This window comes from Eriocheir sinensis, chromosome 40 (genome assembly GCF_024679095.1).
Source record: "Eriocheir sinensis breed Jianghai 21 chromosome 40, ASM2467909v1, whole genome shotgun sequence".
NCBI lineage: Eukaryota > Metazoa > Arthropoda > Malacostraca > Decapoda > Varunidae > Eriocheir > Eriocheir sinensis.
The window spans coordinates 2,326,292-2,345,542 of NC_066548.1; the positions used below are offsets into that span (position 1 = coordinate 2,326,292).

The window sequence follows — 19,251 nt, forward strand, 5'->3', positions numbered from 1 at the left end:
AGCTGCCTAACCTTAAGAAATGAAAACTACACATATAGAGCATAAAACAAAATCCACTTCAAACTGTTCTGGATGTCTCCCAAAGGTATATTTCACGTGCAGGAGTGAAGCTAAAAGGCAATAACAGGCGGGACAAAGAATACACATCCTAATAATTGTAGTCCCAGCGCAAGTACAGTGAAACATAGCGTTGTTTGGCTTGAAATGAGAAAAATAGTATGTTTCCTAACCGTCAGCCTTGTGCTAAGAGGAATGTGTGATTGTTGTTCTACATGATGTGTGATGTTCTTGTCCAGAGAGAACACACACACACACACACACACACACACACACACACACACTGAGCATATGCGAGTCCTGTCAAATGTAAATGCTAATTAGTCGGAGGAAAATTTTTAACGATAAGATAGTCTGCTACATCGGACGGGAGTGTAATCAATCTTGTTTTACCAGGACAAGGAGAAAGAGGAATCAGGACAAAGAAAAGTGAACAAACGGCTCTTGAATAAACAGGAACACGTCCAGCCAAGCCAAAGCCCGGGATGAGGACGGCTCGCTGGTCTCTTTGTGTCGCCGCCTCAGGAGTGTGACGCAACGTGACCTCCGCCGCCGTTGCCACCGTCACTCCAGCCGTCCAAACCACCGCCGCCGCCTCCCTGCCCGCAGCCTCACCGCTAATCCCCGAGCTTCCACCAGTAAGAACGCCTTCACCAACACCACTAGTATTCACATTTCCTCACGCCAGCATATGAAACACGTACAAAGAATAACTGATAAGGAAAATAAGAGAAAATTTAGGAAGGTAAACGAAAAAGAGGAAGATGAGTACAGCACACGAGGGGAAGGAAAGGAAACTTGAAACAAAATATGAAAACCGAGTAAAGGAAAAGCAACCAAAACTCCTACAACTCAAGCACCCGGCTGGTACCCACTCTGTATTACTATATGGTTCATTATGACAGCACCAAACAGATCTGCATCATACTTTTTCAGGAATGTATCTAAAACACTGCATGCCACAAAAAAAGGAAAATTAATGCTATGATCCCTGCGGTTCTCTCATACATTGCTATAGTCTGTTGTATATTTTAGTTGTCGTGCATGATGGGAACGCTTCAAAGAGCATCTACTTGCATATATTACGGCGGATACATCCACTATTATAATTTTCAGTAAGATTATGCAGCGAGGCACCTCCGATCTCGTTCCTTCAGCCCAACAACCCTTCTCGCCACAGGATCAAAGCTTCGGTACAAGGGGTGATAACAGAAGCGTCATGTTCGCGTCTGGAGATACTGGCCGCATATCTCTCCCAGGGGGATGCGAACATCACAACACAGGCCGCCCTTGTAGCTGCCGAAGGACGAGGCTTCATCATCCTCGTGTCACTGTCTATCTAATAAAAAAAATAAAAAAATATAAAGAAAGCTTGTTGGTATATTTTCCATAGTATCGACAGACAAGATGCGACTTTTTCTAATTAAGTAGGACTCGCGTAACCCCAAGGACACAAACAAGACGAAATTTAAAATATAACGTAAAAAGATGACCAAATTCTGAGGAGCATCAGGCAAAACACGTCGGAGCCTCTAATTTTAACACACCCACACACAGCGCCATGACATCACAACCCAGAAAATGAGCAAATAATAAAAACTAAAAAACAAAACCCTCCCTCGTCTGTCAGTTGTCCTTGTTAGCATCTGAGGAAGAAGACTCCGGGAGGATGGGAAAGCCCTTGCGCGTGGTGGTGGGATGGCCAAGCTATCCTGCCTGCCATCCATCGCATCCGCTCCCATGTATATATTTATCCTGGGAGATGCCGGGACCAGTGAGGATGCTCCACTTCTCCCCGCCCCGCCCCACCCACCCCCCGGACGGCACCCACCCGACCTTGGCGCCGCTGAGTGGCTGCCGGATTTGTTCCTTGTATCGACTGCCTGACTGACTTGACTGTGTGTGTGGTGTGTATGTGTGTGTGAAATCATCTGCAAAATTATCCAAATAATAAGACTAACAAAAAATAACAGTAGCAGTAAATAGTAATGATAGCAATAGTTGTAGTAGTAATATCAGTTGTTGTAGTAGTTGTAGTTGTAGTAGTAGTAGTAATAATAATAAAACATACTTCCTGCTTCCCTCCCTTTCCCCCAGACAGGAGCGATCCACAGAGCGAGTCAACACTGAAGGATGGGGGCAAGGGGAGAGAGCGAAGAGGGGGAGTGACTGTAAAGGGGAAGGAAGGGAGGAAGATAGGGGAGGGAGGGGCAACAGTGAAGGGAGGAGGGGGTAGAGGGAAAGAGGGGAGGGAAGGGTGGAGGGTTATCATCGACGCCTGACGCTCGCCGGTGTCCAGACAAGCCTCGCCCGCACACCACCGCCTCCCAGCAAGGACACTTAACCACATACGCCTCGAAATTACGCTCCGCCCTAACTCGCTGGTGTAATTTTTCCCAATAACAACCTTCCAGGACTCCGTGATTGACGCCAGCGCACGTGTAAAGGATGTAATTGCCGGGTCAGGAGCAGCGGCCATATTTCAGGTGGGCAGGCGTTGCTCCCTCTAATGTCAACAAGGCGTGAGGACCGGTGCCGCCTGCCTCCGCCCACCACCTCCTCCTCCACCCCTGACTCCTCCTCCTCCTCCTCATGATTTAGCCTTTATTTTCATCACTACCGTTGGTCTTTTCGTTGATGCTGTTATTATCTTTAACTACAAATGTAATTATTGTCGATTATATAACTAGTGGATGGTAACTAATAAAATTTACATCGAAATACTATGATCTTACTACTATTACGACGATTATAAATAGTATATGTTGTACTGTTAGTAGTGTTAGTGTTCGCTGCATTAGATGTGGTGGCAGTCGCTGTGACAATGGTGATATATCCCTTCATTTAAGTCAATTGTTTTTTATTAGCATTTGTTATGTTACTTAAAAAGACCACCATGGCCTTCTACTAATATCCTTTCGTACCCCCTTCCACTCCTTCAAAGGCGTTCAGACTTGCGTCAAAACATGCCTGCCTGACTCCTACAAAACACAGCCAACTCTCTCTCCTACCGGATCCAAGCCCCTTCCCCGGCTCGTTCCTCCCTTCCCATTTAAGAGGTAAGTGTTCCTACCAAAACCAGACCAACGAACATCATCATGAATTCATTCCCCATAAAGAAGACGTCACTCAGCCCCGAAATTAGAGGGTCCGCGCTCCGAGTCTCGAAGTACGACACAGGGATACCATCAGGCTAACCAGTGCGTCGCGGCGAGTCACGCACCGCAGGGGTTGCCATGTTGTACTACGCATGGACGCGGGTAAACAAAGCGCGCCAGGGGAAGGGTGGTTGGTTGAAGGCCTGGTTGGCTGGTTGACGTCCAAACTTACGGCAACACTGTAATACTTTTGAGATCATAATATGCGTGGTGGTCCTGACTCCAGGGGCGTTGACACCATGACTGACTGGAATGTTTGTAGCTGCGTAAAGCATGGTGTGTGTGTGTGTGTGTGTGTGTGTGTGTGTGTGTGTAATGCGTGGCTTGGTCAGGTCAGGTGATGATAGCTTATAGCATGCAAGTCGGACCTTACAAAGAGAGAACATGCGCTGGTTTTCCGGATATAACCCAGATGTATTGCTTGAGAACCGTGACGAGGCCTGCTGATTATCGAGTGGCAGTTACTATAATATCAGCTTCAATATAAGTCTGTTAAGCACCCCTTCCCCCCTCTAGAGTTCGCAACCACAGTCGCACACGGCCAGTCACGATAAGATCTATACTTCCGCTTCGGGACTTAACTCTACCGGATGTTAACTGGTGCTTCCGTTTCCGTTTTGGTTCTGATGCTGTCACGCCCCACTCCCGGCCACCACAAAACAGCCCCACTGGTCCAGCTGCTACTATGCCTCCAAAATTAAACATAAATGCATCATTGTACTAAGGCTATCAAGCATTTACGATAAATTAGTAAATAACATCTCCCATTCAATTATTTTTTCCATTTTTTTTTTCATTTTCTTGTTCTTGCAGACATGAAGCCCAACCTGCCTAGCCAGCCAGCCCCACCTCCTGCCAGCAAGACATACATTATTACAGTCCAGCATAATGCAGCTGATTACACAGTGTCGAGGCGGCGGCCTCCTCAGCCCGGCTATCACGGGATCTTCCCTCACGGTGCCGGCGGCTCCAGAAAAATGTTGAGCGAGGCGGGCGGGAGGCGGCAGGCGGCGGGCGAGGTGTGTTTACTCAGACAATCCCGACCCGAGCAACCAAGCCTCCACCGCCTCACACTGAATAATGACGAGTTGGTAACTGCGCCCTCAACTCGTTGTTTTAAGAGTATTAAGACTAATTAATCTGTTCTCGTTCTACACGCATTTCATTTACGAGACATAAATCTCAGGCAGACATGTCACGTGTAGCTCCGGTGTCTACAGGGACTTAAGAGACTGAGTCCAAGACTGATACGGTAGAGGGAATACTTGTCATGCAGTGTCCTAACATATCATCTTCGCTATTAAAAAGTAGTCATATTTCCTGCATAAGTATGCTCGTACTTGACATGCGGTAAAATTTTTCCCTTACTGCGTGGTTGGCGTTCCTAAGCCATCAAATAGTAACATATAAATGAGAAGAAAAACTTTAAACCCAGACATCTACAGAGCCCGGAAAGAACATCGAAAAAGCTAAGAGGACAGGAAATAAGTTACACCTGCATTTAATATGGCATCTTGAGTGCATAATAATTGCTTCAACGTTAGGACAGAGAGGGAGGGCACAGTGGGTGACTCGTGATGGCAAGTGAACACCTCTCATTCTTATCTAATCTCTGACATCAAGAGTGACGAAGATTAGATCAAGGAGTTTTTCCCACCCCACCGTGGTCCACTTCATGTGACACTTCCAAGGACACTCTCGTCTCCAACACGCACGCGCCAAGGCACCTACACAATACATCGCCTGATTCTACTCCCGCCTCGCCTCTCCACGTCAAAGCGATCAACCTTGTTTCACAGACGGAGGAGATACAGACAACAAAGAGGAGATTGGATAACGCACACCCACCCTTCAAGGTTACCAAGACGGACACTTCTCTTTTTATAATGAATAGGATAATTTTAATGCCAAGATCGTCTCGGCTAGACGTTCCGCGTTGTATCTGTTCCCTATTCAGTGTTTGGAATAAAACAGCTTCCGTCAGCTCTGAAACTTTTCCGACCTCACTGCCACCACACACAACCAGCGGTACGTGATACAAACCCATACAATACAATAACCCCGCACTGCACACCCACTCCATATTTTCTGTTCTGCCAAGTCCACAAACACGGTACCTACAATGCAAGGATTTCATTTTTTAATAAAACGTTTCAAATTAAGAACACAACGAAATCGTTCATAAGCTTCAATTTGAACAAAACAAAACTAAACACACACACACACACACACGAACCATCACATCTTCGCCGCCTGAGTGTCTATTGACCGAGTGTAACAGTCCAATCATGATCACTGGAACCTGAAGCCGCCACCACGCCGCCAGAGGTAATCACAGTAGCGGCGGCGGCAGCGACCTCACTAAGGCTCCTAAACACAATAAGGAGCCCAGCTTATAGAGGGGCTAGGGGATCCGAATCCCTTGCTGCAGCTGATATTCAATGACAAGATTAGATGGATATTTTTAAAGGGCTGCAAAAGCCAAATGTGTAAATTAATTGCCCATTCTCCATATGAAGCCAAGTTATAGAAAGTAACCTCGAATATAACTTCGAGTGGACAGATGAACACAGGAATTCAAGCAAGACTATCGGCTTTACAAGCTATTTTAAATTTTCATCGTAATCGCTAACGGTTTTTCCAATTCATGATATTAAAGTATTGTACTTGCAACACCCTTCCTTAGGTACAGTTTAGGTTTTATTGCATCACCCTGTTCACATTTTTAATGGACCTCCGGTATTTGTATTAAGCCTAAATAGTCACTTCTCCATCTTTGTTTTCAGGAATTCTACTTATTGATTTCCCCTACGTCCTGCTGTCGTATCGCAATCCGTGCCGCTATAGTTTCCACTGAGTGTGAGATCTTCTAGTCAATGAATAGAGGTTTTATAAACAATTTCTTTATTTTACTTGATTTACTGCTTAAATACGAACCATGGTAGCATCCAGACAGTAAATTAGGTAATAAGAGAATACATGAGGACATAAAACGGTTTTGTTTGGCATTCATTGACTACGAAGCGGTTTTATGCGAACACACACACACAACGTGTGTGTGTATAATATATATATATATATATATATATATATATATATATATATATATATATATATATATATAGATATATATATATATATATGACGACGCTACACTGAAATTTTCATTGGTATATACTTAAAATTCTAGAAATTAAAGTAAAAATTCACATAATTGCAACCCCTTAAAAAAGAGACCTCGCCACCCAACACAGTTGTGTCGGAGATGATTGATACATCAGATTTAGGAATCTCCATAAACACAGCACCGACAATGACTAGGCCTCTCGCCCGGCAGCCATCACGCCTGCAACAGGAGGTGACCACAAACATATCTCACTGTACTTCCGAGGGTGCAGCTCATGGGCTAGCCACCAGTAACCATGTAAAACAAACCATTATAAGTGAAAAGCATTGAACAAATACACCTTTCGTGCCTTACGGCAAGGAATGTTGATAAAAAAGAATAGCTACATAGCTTAATGTGCAATTCCCGCAAGACATGATTTTCAAGGAAAACTTTATGAAGAAAGTCTATCATTTTCGTTGATAGCATACTGGTTGTTTTATAAAGGAGGTAAAATGTGAAAGAACAGGAGGGTAAAATGTGGAGAAGAGGAGCACGGAGTTACTATAATGTAAAGATTGCTCATAAGGAACATTTCATGGTGGTTATGCGGTGAAAAGGTGATGGAGGGCCGACTGGAACCATGACACACACACAATTATTTTTTTTTTAAGAAAAAGTGAAAAATGGAAGTAATACTTCTTTGTAATACCCAAACCTATTAACTGCTTCTGGAGGTATGCCGTCTACAATGAAATTCACAATACACGCACGCGTGCTCCGTCACTAAACATGATCACATGGATGATAACTGAATTCCTGCGATTGCTATCATAACTGGTTTTTAGATTCAAAATTTATTAGCCCTAAACGCTTTCTTTGCCATTCATCAATGCCGCTCTGGCTGCATTTAAACTCCGTTGGCCCCGAGAAAGAGAAGACAGTCTAACCCTCACACCCCACCCACACCCTGGGCCCTGAGAGCAAGGTCCTCCCCCTACTCCCCCCACCCGACCGAGACATACTATCTCCATCCTTACACTGAATGTTGTACACGTGACAAATAATACAACCAATACCTTATAAGGCCATAGATTTCCTGGGTATTTATAAGATTGATTTACAACGTTACATGATAAACAGAAAAGGAGTTTATGGCACCATGACTTGGCCTAGAATGACATGTTTCACGCAGGATTTTCAGTACTGAGAGGCGATTCCGCAGAGTTGGCAGAGCTGTGCTAACAGCAGCGCCGCCACCGGCTGCCAACTGCACTACCTGCTGGCTAGGTACTGTACCTCACACTGCCTCCCGCCGCCACGCACACGCCGCCACCGCCCTCATCCTCCTGCACTCACGGACCTACCACGTCCTAATAATGAATGAGCAGTGGTGGAAAAAAAAAGCTATATAACCAAAGCCAAGTGTAAAGGTAGACCATTTAATTACGGTTGTCGTCGCTGGTTGGGAATTAAAGGAGACCTGCTGATTACAAGTGACCGTACTTGATGACGCTAATACCAGCTTATCTGGTCTGCCGGGACAACAAAGCCCCCCCACCCCCCACCTCCGACACTAGCACTCGTTCCGGCTTTAATGTGAGCGAGGCTACACTGTAAACATTTGAAAGCAAGAACTCCTGAAAAAAAAATTTACCCTCTGCACCCAGGTGCACTGGTGTGTACATGCATGTATGTATGTGAGAGTATGACTATGAGTGAAGGTACGCCCGCCAGGTGGAAGGCAATTCGACACCCCCCTTCACTTCTCCCACTTGACATAATCAATATGAGTACGAAACCTCCGGGACTAAGACATCCTAACACCTTCCTCATATAATTCACAAGCACACAATAAAATGACCTTCCATCTGCCACCTATTGCCACCCACGCAACCCGTACAGCATAATGGCAAAAAACAACAGTGATCAATTAATTCATTCTCATGAAAAGTTACGTTGCGATTTTGTTCTCCAAAGGCAGATTGTCCCCATCTGTACTGACCATGCGTGCTGCCACAACATTCCCTCACCATAATCCTTAACTTATTATTCACGCTATCGACTAAAACACTCAGAATTGTATTATTGAACACTTCCACAAAAAGAAGCATACAAAATACTTTAAAATATATTAGGTTAAAGCTTACAACTGCCAAAATGGTTTTCTTACACCCAAAGCATGAACAAACTTCATCCATAACGTTTAGCGCTGTAAGCTACGGACTTAAATCAATAAATCGTTACTAAGTCCAGCTAAATAAAATCCTTACTGTCTAGTATATACTACCTCACGACTCCTAATTAATAAAAGATTCGCTGTAATCAATACGGCCACTCGACATAGCTGCGCATTTTATAACTTTTCTGAACTGTCCCTCCAACGACAAACCCAACTGATACCCTGCCATCTTTACCTTTGATGAGTCTTTACACCTTTAAAATTAAACCCGTATGTGCAAAAGTAAAGTTCAAGTTATCTACAAATTTACACATCGAGAAACTGGTTCCAATGTTTGCGAGTAAGGTAAATCACTTTGGTGAGCGTAAAGAATAACTAAGTACACGCTGTTCAATAAGGACTTCGTTGGCTCTTCTATTCAGCTGCACACACACACACACACACACACACACACACATACAGGCTGCTTTTGTGTGTGTGTGTGTGTGTGTGTGTGTGTGTGTATATATATATATATATATATATATATATATATATATATATATATATATATATATATATATATATATGACATTCCTGTTGTATCAAATGTTTATCATTCGATATGTGACGCACTACAACAATCAAAAATCAATCCATAACCATCTTTTAAAACATCAAAATGTATTCATGAGTCAAGTTCTAACATTACCGAAGTAAACTTAACACCACTCGAGTATTTACAATGTTAACATTATATTAAAGAATATCAATCTAGTAACACGCTGCTGTGGTAACATTCTCACAACCTCTGGGGGCGCACATCTTACGGTCAAAAGCAGTCCCTCCCTCCCATCCCCAGAACGCCAAGCTACCACCATACCATAAACCAGGAGGGGGCGAGAGGCGAAAGGGAGGAAAGAGGGGGGACGGGGGGAGGTGGAGGAGGGGGGAATCTAACCTACTCTAAAACAAGCGGCACGGCAGATACGGGGCTTGGCGGGTCGATAGCAGCTACGCATCGACAATGAAAATCGGCGGCGAAGCGGTTGTATAGTTGACCAGCCTGGTTGGTGGCTTATTCCCAATGAATATTTCACCGGGTAAGCAAGGAAGGGCGGCCGGGAACGAGTGAGTGCGCGTGGTGGTGGCGACGGTGGTGGCGGCGTGAGTGGTCAGCAGCCTCGTGTTGGTCCCTCAAACAAGACCGGCCAGCCAGCAGCCATCCAGACCCACCGCTCTCCACCAACCCCAAAATATTGACCGGTGCAACACTCAGATTTGCTTAACGTGTTGTAAACCATAAAGCACTAAGCTGTCTACCTGCCACACACAAACAAAAAAGTTTATCCCGACTTCACTAACGTAATTCCTGCTTCCAGTTTAATCTAGTTGTTTCATTTAAGTCACTAAGACTGTGAATGGGCTGAATACGGTGGGACGAGTGGTTAGCTCCCTGTATGTAGCGGCTTAAGTCGGGCCAGAGTACGTGTATCTCCACAGCCACTATCCTGATTATTCTATAAATATTATTACTAAATAGTCGGGGTCAATTCTGCCTTTTGTTTGCTTGTTCCACTTCATTCACTTAAACTCAGGGTTGGTGTGTCTAAAATAAGCGAAATTGTCTTTGCTCGCCAAAGAGAGCTTGCTGCTATACCACATTACAATAATTCTGGCTTAATCATTCAGTCGACGATTAATCAAACAAGCAAATATTATTCGACTAAATAATTTCGAATCTTTCAAACGTCATATCCCAACGCGGAGAGAAAACATTAGGTCTCCTCCCCAGCCAGTCTCCCGGCAGCCACACACCTTTCTTGTGCACTGCAGCTCGCCACGCCACGCGGAACTTAAGTTAGCGACGGTGAAATATGCAATAAAACCGAATATTTCACTATTCTAATTGTACAGGAGAATTATATTCAGCTTAGCGGTATCGTTTATTATGGTGTAGAATTATAAAGCATTATACACACGCACTTGAAGTTATTTAAGCTAATGTTAATATTTACCCCCGTAAAATAATTTCTCCCGCCAAATTAAATTCCCAGTCAAGCTAATGATGTACATTTCCCATCGGATTGTTTTCGCGGATTTTTTCCCATTCGTATAATCTGGAAAACTGCTCGGAAGCAAAGGGACCCACACTATTCCCTTCCTGTTGAGAGGATACGTGTGGAGGTTTGGAGTGTGTGGAAGCCTCAGAAACGGAGAGTCTATGTAGCGGGGTCGGAGGTACACAGGAGCTGGGGACGAGAGCGGGGCGTGGAGTGGGGGACGGCAGACGTTACACATAAACTACAACATTCTTCTTAGCTCCACGGCTCCTAACCCAAACGCTTACATGAACAATTGATATTCACCAAGAATATCACATACAATAAGTCGATAAATGAGTCTGTCTGAGGGGCCCGGCTGCCATGCGCAGTACACACAGGAAAGGGCAAATGATAAACCTTGCCAGTTCTGCACCAATTCAGGAAATAAAAAAAGAAAAAAAAATATTTGAAGAATCTACCCCTGCGTAACCGGCGATTTTTTCCCCACTTTTTTTTCCCTATACTCGAGGCACTATGCTCGGCAGGGCATTGCGCTGCAGTGAGAGGGACAGAAAACCGAACAATGTACTAATTTCAGAATTGCATGAAGTACAGAGAACGAGTCCCGTTAGAGCGACACTGCAGCAGCAGCAGCACCCGGCCAGGCGCCCACCTAACTACCGCGTCGCCAACCAGTTGATTCATCACGAAAGATGAATACGATGATACTCATGAGAAAAAAAAAGCTGCTCATGAGCCCCAGTGGCTTCGAATGTTATAATACACTAAAACTGCACCATATTACATCAGAATGCGCATTTTTTTCTTTAAAGGTTTGTTTAAATGTACGAATTACTGTATTATTAATCTGTATCTCAAATTTTATCTGCCTCTATTTATCTACCCAACTACCTATATATATATATATATATATATATATATATATATATATATATATATATATATATATATATATATATATATATATGTGTGTATAATAACACTCGTACATGTGGCAACGGCGCGGTGCTCAGGCAGAGGTGTGGCAACGCCGCCAAGATCATCATCTACTTCGGCACGGCAGACAACCACCAGCACCACCACCGCCAATACAGCAGCGCACGATTATTCCATTTCCCAGTCAAATACAAGTTTGCCAAGCGTTTAACTGAATAATGATTAGTGCTCTAGTTGCTAGGGAGAAAAAGCAGTGCACTCAACCGTAGGTAGAGCGAAGACAATGGCAAAGGCCGGCTCAAACCAGGTGACCACTACAACACAACTGGCCTTTCTCACTTCAGTTTTCTCAGTTAGTTACTGCAAGCGAGGAAAATTACATTTTCCGCACACTTTACAAATACTTCTGAGTACATGCACCTCGCCAGCACCACAGCGTACAGCATCACAACACTTGGTTGGCAGTGTCTAGAGTACTCGGCCACTACTTCCTCAGCCTCAGCTGACTGTAACTTTGACTAATATGATCCCACTGCCCACAATTGTTGTTACAAGCCACTGCACTCACGGGTATACGTGGTCTTCTTGACACTTCACTAAAAACACAGTCAAGTTTTGATGTTTTCCTCCCTCTCACGTTCACTCCGTGTAACAAATAAAGCACCAGTCTTACACTTAGCACTGCACTCACTTCAAGTTGCTGATTTCACTTTATTGTAACACACATACCATTTTTATTTCACCACTCATCACTTAAAACTTTATTTTCTTGTGAAACACTTTACGGCACCCCTGGTCAGTAGACGCACAACACTTGTAATTTTCAATGTTTTCTTCTTATAACTTGCTGTAATCCAAGAAAACGACCTGTGGCTGGAATAAGGCACAGATGGCGAGATAGAAGGCATGTCGGCCTAGCGGGCTGGCTTTCGACTTGATGTAATTTCTGATCAACTTAATACAAAATACAATTATCAATCGGATAATCTGGAGTGTCTTAAGTTTACAGAGACCACCAGGTACAACTTGAGTGCCTGAAGTCAAGCCGGCCACCCCCGCTGACCCACCAGACCCAGAAGCAACTACAAAACAGGTACTTACTTCAGAAAGGAAGGTCTGTGCTGCCTTTTGGGCACCTACGTGGAGGAGATATTCGTAAACGTATAACGCCAATCTGGAATATAAGCATACAACCGTTAGATTAAGAACACGTTATCCACGCAAACTAACAAATTTCAGAAATGACCAGCCTCCTCTAACGAACTGCTACACACATACAGCATACTCTGCCCCAAACTATGAAACACAAACCTTTTAGTCAACTGTTTACAGGCAACCCAGTGAGTTAAATATAAATAATACATTGGTAGTTTCCTTTTACATGGGTGCTGCTGTAGCCCCCACCACCATCATATTATTATCCACGTGCAGCCCCTTGAGTCTCCCCGAGGGTTAACGGGAGGCAATGAGCGCCTAAATTTACTGGGTATCATTATTACACTCAGCAGCAGCCTCACGGCCTCAGCTTTCCAGTAAATGGTGTGTGCTTTGTTGCTGTTATTTAAGCCTCCCGCCAAAAGAGGAGCGAAGAGCGTCCCCCTCTCACAACCCCAACTTTGGTGAAGCCACGCGGTCGCTCACATCCATGTATTCCGTAAAATGTCTCCAGTGGTCACTCTATCAAACAATGGAGCCTTTTTTCTGAATATCACATAGAAAAGAAACATATTATGCCATCAAATGGAGGGGAGGCCGACCGCTTGCCGGAACAGCTACTATCACTCATCCAGCTAGATCACCAACCCTTGTGTTTATCCGTCGCAGATCACATGATTCTTGTAAATATTTCCCTGCACGATTGATGATCACACACACGGTCATACTGAGCACCAAAACGAAACATAATCTCCCTCCGTTAATGAAGTTTCACTTACTTTTCCCTGGCTTGCGCATCGGAGGGCACCGATGAGCCCTTCCCCTTAGCGTACATGTTGAACACTGTACTGTAGCCAAGTCGACTCAGCAGCGGGGGAGGGGTCTCACGGCCATGGGGAGGGGAGGGACGCCGGGAGATGAGGGGGGTCGTTGCCATGGCTACCCGCTAACGCTACGCGCTCATTGGCCGGCAGCCTCACCTGGGGGGAGGGGATGGGGGTGCGCACGTGGGATGCTAGTTAGTCTTGTTGTTGTCCTATGCTTCATGACTACTTCGTCTGTGCTCAGCTCAGATAATGACTGATGGGTGCACATATGTATTTCCGAGTTTAGAATAATTATGATCCATTGATCGAAAGAATGAAAAAGAAATATATACTTGCTCCGGCGAATTGGCATAACAAAGCCGATGCCGCTAACCCCATGTTGCTGATGAGAGCGTCTTTTGGACATAGATTACGATTGTTTTTCCTCCTCAGCACATAGCTTGAACATAATAATGATAGGACTATGATGATATATTTGAAGAAGAAAAAATCTATTCTACCAGTGTGTATTGATCAGTGCTGTTATTTTGTTGTATTCTTTCACGAGATCCCGGCGGGAGCAACTGGAGGCAGTGGGAGTTGCTTGACAGGGTGACCAGCAGAGCCTCAAAACTATGGCAGCGCGACACTTCCCTGCGTGCAGAAGAGCTGGGCTTCGCTGCGGCGCTGGCGGACCGGAGGCGTGCGGGAGGTGGCTGCCTGGCTGGTGCTCCTGGTGCGACAGGAGCGACGTGTGTGTGCTAAAGCCAAATGGAGCATCCAGGTCCCCATACTGCAACTGGAAGAGATTAAATACAATGGGGACGTGGCTTGGTGTTGGACAAGACGCCGGCAAGGCAGGACAACCCCGGTGATGAACAGATTAGGGGAGGCTGTGTAATTGTTACGTCAATAGCAGAGACCTAGGCGGGGTATCTTTGGCTATTCCGCATAGAGACGCAATATTTGTGTGAAATCAAATAAATAGATAAATGCATAAATAAACGAATAGTAAAGAAAATATAGTTATGATGATAAAATAACAATAATAATAATCATATGGCAATAATGATAAGCCGCAAATAATAATAATAATAATAATAATAATAATAATAATAATAATAAAATAATAATATTATTATTATGATAATGATAATAATTACAATAATAATAATAATAATAATAATAATAATAATAATAATAATAATAATAATAATAATAACAATAAATAATTATGAAAATAATAATAAAACTGGACCTTCCTCCCTTTTCCTTACTCATAAACGGCTATTATCAGTCTTTCATCTACAAGGCAAATAATGCATCATCAAACTTTGACATTTATAATCTGACAGCTGCTGCTGCTGCTACTACTACTACTACTACTACTACTACTACTACTGCTTATGCTGTTGTTGTTGTTGTTGTTGTTGTTGTCTGCTGTTACTGCTGCTGCTGCTGCTGCTACTACTACTACTACTACTACTACTACTACTACTGCTTATGCTGTTGTTGTTTTTGTTGTCTGCTGCTGCTACTACTACTACTACTACTGCTACTACAGCTATTGCTTATGCTGTTGTTGTTGTTTTTGTTGTTGTTGTTGTTGTCTGCTGCTGCTCCTGCTGCTGCTGCTACTACTTCTACTACTACTACTACTGCTACTAATACTGTTACTACTACTATTGCTATTTATAATAATAATAATAACAATAATAATCATAATAATAATAATAATAATAATAATAATAATAATAATAATATAGTAAACAGCAATAACAATAATCATAATAATAATATAACTATATAACTATTATCATTGCAATTTTTAACGTTATTTTCTTCCTCGTCGTTTATCACCATTATTATCATGATCATTCATCATCAATAGGAACCCCATTTATACATTCTTTATAGGTAGTGTGGAATATATATATATATATATATATATATATATATATATATATATATATATATATATATATATATATATATATATATATATATATATATATATATATATATATATATATATATATATATATATATATATATATATATATATATATATATATATATATATATATATATATATATATATATATATATATATATATATATATATATATATATATATATATATATATATATATATATATATATATATATATATATATGTGTGTGTGTGTGTGTGTGTGTGTGTGTGTATATATATATATATATATATATATATATATATATATATATATATATATATATATATATATATATATATATATATATATATATATATATATATATATATATATATATATATATATATATATATATATAATTTTTTTAGCGCCGGTAGGCTTCCTTCAGGGGCCTGGTGGTCGGCCCAAGCCCGTATTGATGCAGGCAATTTTTATAGTGGCGCCATTTATGCTTATCATCTTATTTATCATAATTCCCTTTTTTTGTGTTTTTACAACATTTGCCTGCTATAAATATGAAAAAGAGGTAGTAGCAGCAGCAGCAGCAGCATTATCATCATCATTATTCTGTACTTTATACTGCTTGTTTCTTTGTGGTTTCCGTAAACGATAATAGAGAAAATAGTAATTATAAACACCATCATCATGATAATACTCATAACATCCTGCAAATTGTGGCAGCCCCGATATTTGGGATTTGTTCAAGATAGAACACATAATTTCGTCACTTCTGGACAGGCGGTGAATAAGAGTTTACAAAAAATAAATCTAGGCTTTCGGTCATACAATTAAGCTACATCCTCCATTTTTACATGTACACGCGCTCGCGCGCACAAGCGAGAGACCAATATGGTTACGTTGCTGAAAATGTTCCCAGCCATGGCTCTCCTACCCGTGATATCAATAAACTAAATAAAGTGTAAATAACTTTTTCGAGTCAAAATGTGAACGAACATCGTCGACACAGGAGCAGAAATAAAACAGCTAGCAATTAAAATGCACTGCGGTGTGTGTGTGTGTGTGTGTGTGTGTGTGTGTGTGTGTGTGTGTGTGTGTGTGAGAGAGAGAGAGAGAGAGAGAGAGAGAGAGAGAGAGAGGCGTCAGTGGGTGTTTCAGCTTTTATCAATGTTGATGTAGGTTTCAGGTTCAGGAAATGGCACAAAAACTGCCCTTAAAATATATATAATGAAAATAAATAAATGAATAACTATATAAACAAAGGATTCTGTGGATGGAAGGCCCCAAACCTACCTTAGAATGTACAAATAAATATAAACAAATAAACAGGTAAAAGATGACTCACAACAAAGGTGTGTGTGAACATGCATTGAGTCCCCGAAAAACGGTCAGTCGTGAGGAGGTCGCCGAGCCAATCCTTAAGTCCCCATGTACACGACGGCGTCACAAATCATCCATCCTTACGGTTATGTACCCTAATGAAAGGGCCACGAGGTTGAGAGGACTCGCCCAGCATCGTTCCGTCTTTTTTTCCCTTCCTTTTTGTCCTTGGCGGGCGACGGTGGGCTGCCCGGCGGATGTGGCCGGGCAAGGTAACTGCTCCGAGTCGTTACGGAAGATAAATCACCATTATACGTCATTATTATATATTCCGGGGCTAATATAATCTAGCCGAGCGCGATTACCAAGCGAGAGAGAAAAGCTGACAGCAATGGTTTGGATGAATGAATGCGATGATGGGCAAAGGTAAAAGGAGAGATGAAATACACGATAGCTCCGGCGTCTTATATCGTTAACGTGGAGGGAGGGAAGGAGGGAGCGAAGGAAGGGTAAAGGAGAAGGAGCATCAACCCTCCTCCTGAAGCGTTGTTGAAGAGAATGATCATTGTGGGAGTGAACGTAATGGCAGGAACTGTAAGATATGGCTATAGCTTTTTCTTTTTTTTACCACCAGTCGAACTCTATAAAAGTGCATAAAAACGTCAGATAAACGACACACACACACACACACACACACACACACACACACAACCACTCTTTCTTACACGCACTCGGTGAAGGAAGACAAAGTGTGTGTGTGTGTGTGTGTGTGTGTGTGTGTGTGTGTGTCGATGAGAGAGAGAGAGAGAGAGAGAGAGAGAGAGAGAGAGAGAGAGAGAGAGAGAGAGAGAGAGAGAGAGAGAGAGAGAGAGAGAGAGAGAGAGAGAGAGAGAGAGAGAGAGAGAGAATCAATTCCGAGTACTTAAGAGCTTAGGGAACGTAACGCAGGTGACATACAGAACAGGCTAAAAAAAAAGGGTCAAATACGCTCAAGAACAAGAAAAAAACAAGTAGTAGATGGTCTGATATTGCCGCGAGTGAACGACCAAAAAAAAAAAAAAAAAAAAAAAAAAAATACAAAGAAGAGGTGGAGGGGGACGAGGAGGACAAGAAAGAGGAAGATATGAACGTTTCAAGAGAGAGCATCAAGAGGCCTGTTCAACCCATTATAAAGAGGAAAAAATAGAACAACAATAGGAGGGAAGCGGAATGAATTACGACTAGGATTCTTATACCTAAAAGAAAAAAAGGTATACATCGTGCTGACAATATTTTAAGAGTGACGATTTTAAACTGTAAAATGTTGGAGTAAATGACAGGAGCGTTCGTGTAGGGCAAAAGAATAAACAGAAAAGATGTAAAAATTGTAGGAAATAAAATATGATATTCACCTACAGGATAAAAACGCAATTGATAAGATGACAATGTGAAGAATACTTGGAAACCGTAATATAAAACATGGAAGTGTTCGTGTATGTTAAGAGACGGATGTGTGAAAACGGGAAGAAGAAAATGTGATGCTGTTTTACGTAATTGAAAAGCTGACAGTGTGAAAAATAAGGCCTGAAAACTGTAAACTAAAACAGATAGAAGCGTTTGTCTATATTTAAAGAATGAACAGAAAAGACGTGTTAAAACTGGAAGGAAAAGTAAGTACGATACTCACCTATATATAAACTCATTCAGAGGTGACAGCATGTAGAATAAGAGTTGAAAACCGTAATATCACACACCAAAATAGATAAACGAGATCGTGTATACTAAAAATATGAGCAGAAAGATATGTTAAAACTGGAAAACAAAGGGATGATGTTGATTCCGATTATAATACTTCCCTTATGAATATGTAGGTCAGAGCTGACAATATTAAATGAAGGTGTCGTGTCTATGAAGGACATATGTAAGGAAATGTAATGTCAATGTAAGGAAATGTAAGGAAATGTGACAATGTAAGGAAATGTAATGAATTCGGGTAGTGATTACAGAGCTTTATAAGAACTAAAAACCGTTCAATCATAAAACATAAGAGAAGGAACAGAAATGTGATACTGTTTCCCCACGTTTATGATTCTCCCCTAAACAAAAAAAATAATACATAGAACAAAGCCGACAACAATATTCAAAACAAGAACTGAAAAAAAAAAAAAAAACGTCGAGAAAATACATAAAATCTCTCCCGAACACGCCGAGAAAGAACAAAAAGATGCGTCAGAAATGGAAGAAACGTGATGCCGGCGGGGAGAAGAGATCGGTGAGGAGGGAGAGGAGGCTCGGGCAATTGATAAGGCTGTGGAGGCGGAGCAGAGAGAGGAAGAGTGGCGTGGAGGGAAGAGAAAAGATCCTCCCAGGTATACATACGTAGAAATAAGAGGATTGTGGAGAGAGAGAGAGAGAGAGAGAGAGAGAGAGAGAGAGAGAGAGAGAGAGAGAGAGAGAGAGAGAGAGAGAGAGAGAGAGAGAGAGAGAGAGAGAGAGAGAGAGAGAGAGAGAGAGAGAGAGAGAGAGAGAGAGAGAGAGAGTTAGACAGCCAGACAGAGGCGTATAAACGAACA

The 19,251-nt window shown here is 42.2% G+C and overlaps 1 protein-coding gene across 12 annotated transcripts in view; it reads right to left on the bottom strand.

Annotated features, from left to right (window-relative positions):
- LOC127009196 (single-stranded DNA-binding protein 3-like) overlaps positions 1-13,591 on the bottom strand; it is a 229,248-nt gene extending 215,657 nt beyond the window's left edge. For all 12 annotated transcript variants that reach the window (XM_050882037.1, XM_050882038.1, XM_050882031.1 and 9 more), the window contains exons 1-2: positions 13,419-13,591; positions 12,586-12,658 (exon numbers count right to left, since the gene is read on the bottom strand). In XM_050882037.1, the coding sequence (XP_050737994.1) occupies positions 12,586-12,658; positions 13,419-13,576 (231 nt within the window). In that variant the 5' untranslated portion in view covers positions 13,577-13,591. The remainder of the gene's footprint in view (positions 1-12,585; positions 12,659-13,418) is intronic.
- Between the last annotated feature and the right edge of the window lie 5,660 nt (positions 13,592-19,251).